The 8,121-nt window shown below is 46.0% G+C and overlaps 1 protein-coding gene across 1 annotated transcript; it reads right to left on the reverse strand.

The window, feature by feature from the left end:
• Positions 1 to 212: 212 nt before the first annotated feature.
• On the reverse strand, positions 213 to 1,175 carry LOC137159835 (olfactory receptor 52K1-like). The gene has a single exon (XM_067558294.1). The coding sequence runs from the start codon at positions 1,173 to 1,175 to the stop codon at positions 213 to 215; it is 963 nt and encodes a 320-aa protein (XP_067414395.1).
• Positions 1,176 to 8,121: the final 6,946 nt, after the last annotated feature.

Consider the following 8,121-nt stretch of genomic DNA (forward strand, 5'->3'; position numbering starts at 1 on the left):
GGACTAAAAGCTACACCACCTACAAAGGAGGGGGAATCACCACTCCAACATGCCCAAACCCTTCAGTCTATAGTATGTGAAGAGCTTTAAAATTCTCCAAGATGCAAGATTCTGCAGTAACGTACGTCTGCACTAACTCTGCTGATGTGCTTTTAGGGGGATGAGGAACTAGCTGGTGGGTGCCCAGTACTAGACTCCACACAATGGTCAGCTTAGAAGTTTTTCCTTCGGAACAGGAGACGCACCCTAGAGCGAATCTCTTTGGTTTTCACTCCGTACACGATGGGGTTCATCATGGGAGGAAAGACGAAGTAGAAACTGCCCATCAGCACATGTATGTGAGGAGCAACTAGGTGGCCAAATCTGTGAACTACTGAGGATAGAACCATTGGGGTATAAACAATTAAGATGGCGCAAAGGTGGGAAATACAAGTGCCAAAAGCCTTCAGCTGTTCTTCCTTGGAAGCCAGACTTAACACAGTCTTTAGGATCTTCACATATGACATGGTGATGAACGTCAGATCCTGCCCCACGATGAAGAGAGTTAAAAAGAGCCCATAGATGTTATTAAACGTGGTGTTGCCACAGGCCAGCTTCACCACTGCAATGTGCTCACAATAGCAATGAGCGATGACGTGGGATCGGCAGAAGGACAGCCTCTTGAGCATGATGAACATAGGGATCCTTATGAAAACAGGTCGGGCCAAAACCACCAGTCCGATAATTGCAATCACTGAATTGGTCAGGATGGTGGTGTATCTCAGGGGGTTGCAGATGGCCACGTACCTGTCAAAGGCCATGGCCACCAGCACACCAGACTCCACGTTAAAGAATGAATGAAGAAAAAACATCTGTACCAGGCAGGTATTAAAGCTGATCTCCCTGGAATTAAACCAGAAGATGCTCAGTAATTTGGGCATGATGGTTGTGGATAAAATCAGGTCGACGACAGCCAGCATGGCAAGGAAATAGTACATGGGCTTGTGGAGAGAGGGCTCTGTCTTGAGAACATACAAGATGGTGCAGTTCCCCAGAAGGGCCACAGTGAACACTGAGCAGAAGGGGATGGAGATCCAGCGGTGTATGGCTTCCAGCCCAGGGATGCCAGTCAGGAAGAACACTGATGGATCAGAGCCTGCACTGTTGGAATCTGACAGGTTATCTTGTTGTGGCATCTTTTGCAAGTCTCACAGCAATATCTGTCCTTTCAATAAAACACAACACATGGAATGAGAAACCCTTTAAATTAGATACATACAAGGTACCAGTCAGCTCCGGAACAAGGGGCTGTACCTCCCGTTGAGTTCATCAGGAGCCTCTGCTTATGTCAGGGATGCATCTGTCTTAGACCTAAATTATGTCAATCTCACTCTAACCACATTAAAGCCTGTGGAAATAATTCCACTGCCATCAGTAGGTTTGGATTGGGGCATTTATCTCCAAGCATTTCCTTGAAAGACTAGATAATGGTTTCACAAGAGAGGGGGCAGGAAAAGAGATGGGGTTTTCAACATTCTCCCAAGCTCAACACATTTTGGGCAAAAGTCCCCCCAGCAGAACCAGCTCGCCACTAGCCTCCTTCCCCTCTAGCCCACAGCTCAAGAACCTCTCATAATCTCAATGGTGCTGGTATCGTTAATGTATTGCTGGAAGGTAATGAGTCTGGAGCTTGCAATGGGTAAAAGTTCTGGCAGCAGGGAGACAGTAGGGACAGTAAATGGTAGACATGAGATCTGTGTGGGTGTATAGAGAGCTATGTAGCGTGTAAAGCTTACAGTTCTGACATGCCTTTACATGCCACAGTAAAGGTAACATAATGCCTTCACTATCAAGAGCAAAGAGAGGGGCTGCATACCACAGAACTTCACCAAGTGAGTTTTGCATCAAGTCCATAACTTCTCTTTGAGCTAGACCCTATCCTGAAGAAAGGCATCTCGTTTTTATTTAAAGACTTTAACTGAATGCCGATCCAGCCACATCCCTAGATAGGTTTTTCCAAGTGTTAGTTCGCCATGTTCTACGAAAGTGCACCTTATTTCTAGTTTGAATTTGGCTAGTCTCAGCTCCCAGCCATTGGATCTCATTCTGCCTTTGTCTGCAACCTTAAAGAACTTTTTATTGTGAGAAATCTCTTCCCATGTGTGGACTTAAACACTGTGATTAAGTCACCTTTAACCTTCTCTTGGATAAAGTAAATAGACTGAGCTTCCTTAGTCTCTGGCTATCAGCCATGTTTTCCAGATCTGAAAGAATTCTTGTAGCACTTTTCCCAACCCCCTTCAATTTCTCAACAAGCTTTTTGAAGTGTGGTCTCTGGATCTAGGAACAGTGTCCAGTTACGGTCGCTCCCAGATGGACACCTCTCTATTTCAGCTCGATATTCCCCCACTTAGACATTTCAGGATGGCTTTTGTTCTCATCACCAGCACCGGGAGTTCAAATACAGTTAGCTACACATTATGACCCCAAGTTCTTTTTGGCGTCAGTGCTATATAAAACATCGTCTCCCATCCTGTAAGTGGGATCTACATTCGAGGGTCCTAGATGTATGATTTTGCATTTAGTTGTCATCAACTGCACATTGTTCAAGTGAGCCCAGTTTAGCAAAGGACTGAGATAATTGTTTAGAACTGCCCTGTCCTAATCATTATTTGCCACACTGCCAATCTCTGTGTCATCTGTGTCAAAGATTATCGGCACAGATTTTAGATTTACTTCCAAATCACTGATGAGATTGTCAAATAGCCCCGGGCCTCATATCAACAACAGAAAGTTTCTCTAGTTGCAGTATGAGACCCTCAGCATATATTCCCCCAGACCAAAACCTACCATGATAACACAGATACACCATTAAAAGCCTCTCTCGATGCATTTGTGCAAGGGGAGGGAACTAAGTCTGGGTGTGTAACTCCAATACCCCTCATCTTTTGAATACTCAGTGGCTTCTTGGCACAGATTTGTTTTTTGTTGTTGTTGTTGATGGAATTAAATAGTTCACTTCTAAATGACCAATCGCATTCTCTTTGTAGGAAAGCAAAGAGTTAGAGCTGGAAAAGTGGTCAGGACAAAGCTACAGGGAACGGGGTCAAGGCACAGGCAAACCTTGTTTCTATTTATTGGCATGAATTCTAGTTAGTCTGTTATCTCTCTTCTTTTCCTCCCTTCCTGGCCATCTGTGCTGGGAATGAGGCTAATAAAATAACTATCGCCATTTCTGTGTAAGGCCTTTTGATGGGAAGAAAACATTATCTTCCTTCTCCCCCTGGCACATTTCCAAGAATGTTAGTGTAAAATTTAAAGATTTTAAGGTGATGTGCCTGACCTCTGTATGGTAATCCTGTAACAACAAACAGGGGTGGGTATAATTATATTCACTATTTAGTTGTTAATATTCATTTTATAGGTGTCAATGTAACCAAATAAGGGTCTATGCGGAGTTGCTGGAAATGTATACATTTACATACTGTTATGGATAAAATAATTGTAAAGTAAGCCCCTCGTTGCTCACTTGCAGCGTCGAGGTGGAACGAGCAGGCAATAAACGGTTCCATCTCCCCAATCCACCCCCAGGACAACCTGTTTGGTTATTTCTAACATCTGGCATCACGAACAGGATCCCAGGGGAGAAAAGTGCCTGATGACCACTCCTTGCCATGGATATGGGTAAGTTGGACGGGCCCTTTATGGTAGGGAAGGTGGGGGTGCCTCCCGGGGGACGTCAGGAGTGGCCAGCCATCCAGGGGTGGGTGGAAGCCTTCCTCACATCCAGGTTTTCCCAGGATAGGGAAAGGGCTATTTTGGTACAAGCTTTCAGCGTGGACTTGTCTGGGTTATGGAACGAAGTTACAAGTCTTAGAAGCCAGGTTGAAACCTTGTAACAAATCACGGAGGAGTAGCGCACAGCTAATCATCAGTATGCTTGTGGTTAGCATGGCTGAGAGACATATGGAAGATTTTAACTGTGTTAAGCCAGAGAAGACAGGGAAGAGTATCTTCGCAGACAGGCTGGCTAACTTAGTGAGGAGGGCTTTAAACTAGTTTCGACGGGGGACGGGGACCTAAGCCCAAAGGTTAGTGGGGAAGAGGGACACCGCAAGGAAGCAGAAGGAGGAGGGGGCAGCAGGGGAGGCCTCCCGATTCATACTGTGAAAGTAGGCCAGTCGGCTACTTATCTCAAGTGCCTGTACACAAATGCAAGAAGCCTGGGAAACAAGCAAGAGGAACTGGAAGTCCTGGCACAGTCAAGAAACTACGACATGATTGGAATAACTGAGACTTGGTGGAATAACTCTCACGATTGGAGCGCTGTCATGGATGGGTATAAACTGTTCAGGAAGGACAGGCAGGGGCAAAAGGGGGAGGAGTTGCACTGTATGTAAGAGAGCACTATGACTGCTCTGAGCTCCAGTATGAAACTGGAGATAAGTCAGTTGAGTGTCTCTGGGTTAAGCTTAGAAGCAAGAACAATAAGCGTGATGTCGTGGTGGGTGTCTGTTACAGACCACCAGACCAGGAGGATGAGGTAGATGAGGCTTTCTTTACTCAACTGGGGAAAGTTTCCAGTTCACAGGGCCTGATTCTCATGGGAGACTTCAATCACCCTGATATCTGCTGGAAGAGCAATACAGCAGAGCACAAACAATCCAGGAAGTTTTTGGAGAGTGTCGCTGACAATTTCCTGGTGCAAGTGCTGGAGCAACCAACTAGGGGCCGTGCTTCTCTTGACCTGCTGCTCACAAACAGGGAAGATTTGGTAGGGGAACTAGAAGTGGGTGGCAACCTAGGCAGCAGTGACCATGAGATGGTCGAGTTCAGGATCCTGATGAAAGGAAGAAAGGGGAACAGCAGGATACGGACCATGGACTTCAGAAAAGCGGACTTTGATTCCCTCAGGGAACTGATGGGCAGGATTCCCTGGGAGGCTAATATGAGGGGGAAAGGAACCCAAGAGAGCTGGCTGTATTTTAAGGAGACCTTATTGAGGGCACAAGAGCAAACCATCCCGATGTGCAGAAAGAATAGCAAATATGGTAGGCGTCCAGCTTGGCTTAACAAAGAAGTCTTTGGCGAACTTAAACGCAAAAAAGAAGCTTACAAGAAGTGGAAGCTTGGTCAGATGACTAGGGAGGATTATATAAACACTGCTCGAACGTGCAGGAATGAAATGAGGAAGGCCAAAGCACAATTGGAGTTGCAGCTAGCAAGGGACGTGAAGGGGAACAAAAAGGGTTTCTACAGGCATGTTGCCAACAAGAGGAAGATTCAGGAAAGTGTAGGCCCCTTAAAGAAAGAGGGAGGCGACCTAGTGATGGAGGATGTGGAGAAAGCTGAGGTAGTCAATGCCTTTTTTGCCTCTGTCTTCACAGACAAGATCAGCTCCCAGACTGCTGTACTGGGTGGCACAGAATGGGAAGGAGGCGAACATCCCGCAGTGCTGAAGGAACAGGTTCAAGACTATTTAGAAGGATTGGACATTCACAAGTCCATGGGGCCGGATGCAATGCACCCGAGGGTGCTGAGGGAGTTGGCTGAGGTGATTTCAGAGCCATTGGCTATTATCTTTGAAAGCTCGTGGCAACAGGGGGAGGTCCCTGAGGACTGGAAAAAAGCAAATATAGTGCCCATCTTCAAAAAAGGGAGGAAAGAGGATCCGGGGAACTACAGACCGGTCAGCCTCACCTCAATCCCTGGAAAGATCATGGAGCAGGTCCTTAAGGAATCCATTTTAAGGCACTTGGAAGAGAGGAAGGTGATCAGGAACAGTCAACACGGATTCACCAAGGGAAAGTCATGCCTGACCAACCTGATTGCTTTCTATGATGAGGTGACTGGCTCTGTGGATGTAGGGAAGGCGGTGGATGTGATATACCTTGACTTTAGCAAAGCTTTTGATACGGTTTCTCACAGTATTCTTATCAGCAAGTTAAAGAAGTATGGGTTGGATGAAAGGACTATAAAATGGATAGTGAACTGGCTAGAGCATAGGGCTCAACGAGTAGTGATCAATGGCTCCATGTCTAGCTGGCTACCGGTCACAAGCGGAGTTCCCCAGGGGTCGGTCCTGGGGCCGGTTTTGTTCAACATCTTTATTAATGATCTGGAGGATGGGGTAGATTGCACCCTCGGCAAGTTTGCGGATGACACTAAGCTGGGGGGAGTGGTAGATACCCTGCAAGGTAGGGATAGGATACAGAGTGACCTAAACAAACTGGAGCATTGGGCCAAAAGAAATCTAATGAGGTTCAACAAAGAAAAGTGCAGAGTCCTCCACTTAGGAAGAAAGAATCCCATGCACAGCTATAGACTGGGGACCGACGAGCTGGGCAGCAGCTCTGCAGAAAAGGACCTGGGGGTAACGGTGGATAAAAAGCTGGATATGAGTCAGCAGTGTGCCCTGGTTGGCAAGAAGGCCAATGGCATATTGGGCTGCATTAGGAGGGGCATTGCTAGCAGGTCACGGGAAGTGATTATTCCCCTCTATTCGGCATTGGTGAGGCCGCATTTAGAATATTGTGTCCAGTTTTGGGCCCCCCAATACAAAAAGGATGTGGACAAGTTGGAGAGAGTCCAGCGGAGGGCAACAAAAATGATTAGGGGGCTGGAGCACAGGACTTATGAGGAGAGGCTGAGGGAACTGGGCTTGTTTAGTCTGCAAAAGAGAAGAGTGAGGGGGGATTTGATAGAGGCCTTTAACTACCTGAAAGGGGGTTCTAGGGAGGATGGGGATAGGCTGTTCTCGGTGGTGGCAGATGACAGAACAAGGAGCAACGGTCTCAAGTTGCAGGGAGGGAGGTCTAGGTTGGACATTAGGAAAAAGTTTTTTACTAGGAGGGTGGTGAAGCACTGGAATGGGTTACCTAGGGAGGTGGTGGAATCTCCATCCTTAGAGGTTTTTAAGCTGCGGCTTGACAAAGCCCTGGTTGGGATGATATAGCAGAGGTTAGTCCTGCTTTGAGCAGGGGGTTGGACTAGATGACCTCCTGAGGTCCCTTCCAACTCTAATATTCTATGATTCTATGATTCTAACCTGGCCCTGAAGGGTCAAGAGGATGCCTTAAAGCATCTGTTACCTTCTGTTACCCTGTCCCCTTTTTATCCTCCTCTTCCGTCTAGTCCCTATGCCCCCTCATCCTATGAGGATAAACACAGTCACAATAACCCTGTTTGTCCTATCATAACTGTTCCCAATGCCCCCCCTGACATAGATCTTCTCCACCAGTCTGGTATCCAAATTCCCACTGGTCCCCAATCGGATGGAGAAGAGGGCCCCGCCGTCCATCAAAACGGGGACAGCCAATCTCATCTGGAGAAGCTAGTAAATCAGCAAAGAATGTTAGCAGGAAAATCCTGGAGCACAGCCTTGGGATGGCTGGTAAGGATTGCTGACACCCCCAATTTTACTCCAGTGGCTGTGGCAGCAACTCCCACTCTTCTCTAAAGAGCCAGGATAAAGGCTTAGGGGTGCAAGTTTCCAAGGAGCTCCACTTCCAAGGAGCCCCACTGATTTCTGTTGCTTTCTGTACCTTTTTTGGCTTAGATTTTTCTTCTTCCTAAGTTTCTCTCTGCTTTTTCTTTCTCCCCCCACCTTCCCTTTTTCTCTGCATTTTTTTCTTCCCCCACCCCTTCCTGTCACTTTTTCTTCTTGTTTGAGAGCTAACCGTTAAAGCTGCAGTTGGAACGTTAAAGGACGTTGTTGCTGTTAGCCTGTACTTTAAGAACGAATAGGTTGCTTTCAACCCCCCTCCATTTGCACTTCTGTTTTTCTGAAATTTTAATGGAGGGAATTTTGGATGCACTTTAAATGTTAAAAATTGTAACAAAGCACAGACTAAGATAGCTGTGTTGTAAAAATAGTACTTGTTGGCTCAGGTTTTACAAGCACAATACGCCACCTTAAGAATTCAGCTCAGTAAAAACAGTGGCTGATAAACACAGTAAAAGAATGAAAAGGTAGCTTTTGTAAAAGTTACTACAAAATTTTGTAAAAAATACTTCCAAAGTTAAAAAACAATTAAACAGTTGAAAGTTGTGGAATTGTTAAAAGGTAATAGTTATGAAAGTGATATAAGGGTAATAGTGTTATAAAATATTTTGGTTTAATAATATTCAATAAGGTAAATG

The sequence above is a fragment of the Emydura macquarii genome, unplaced genomic scaffold (genome assembly GCF_026122565.2).
Source record: "Emydura macquarii macquarii isolate MOO-44397 ecotype Brisbane River unplaced genomic scaffold, CSIRO-AGI_Emac_v2 contig_1946, whole genome shotgun sequence".
Taxonomy (NCBI): domain Eukaryota; kingdom Metazoa; phylum Chordata; order Testudines; family Chelidae; genus Emydura; species Emydura macquarii.

Excerpts from the sequence above, each read along its gene's own strand:
- LOC137159835 (XM_067558294.1), bottom strand. The coding sequence starts at position 1,175 with ATGCCACAACAAGATAACCTGTCAGATTCCAACAGTGCAGGCTCTGAT.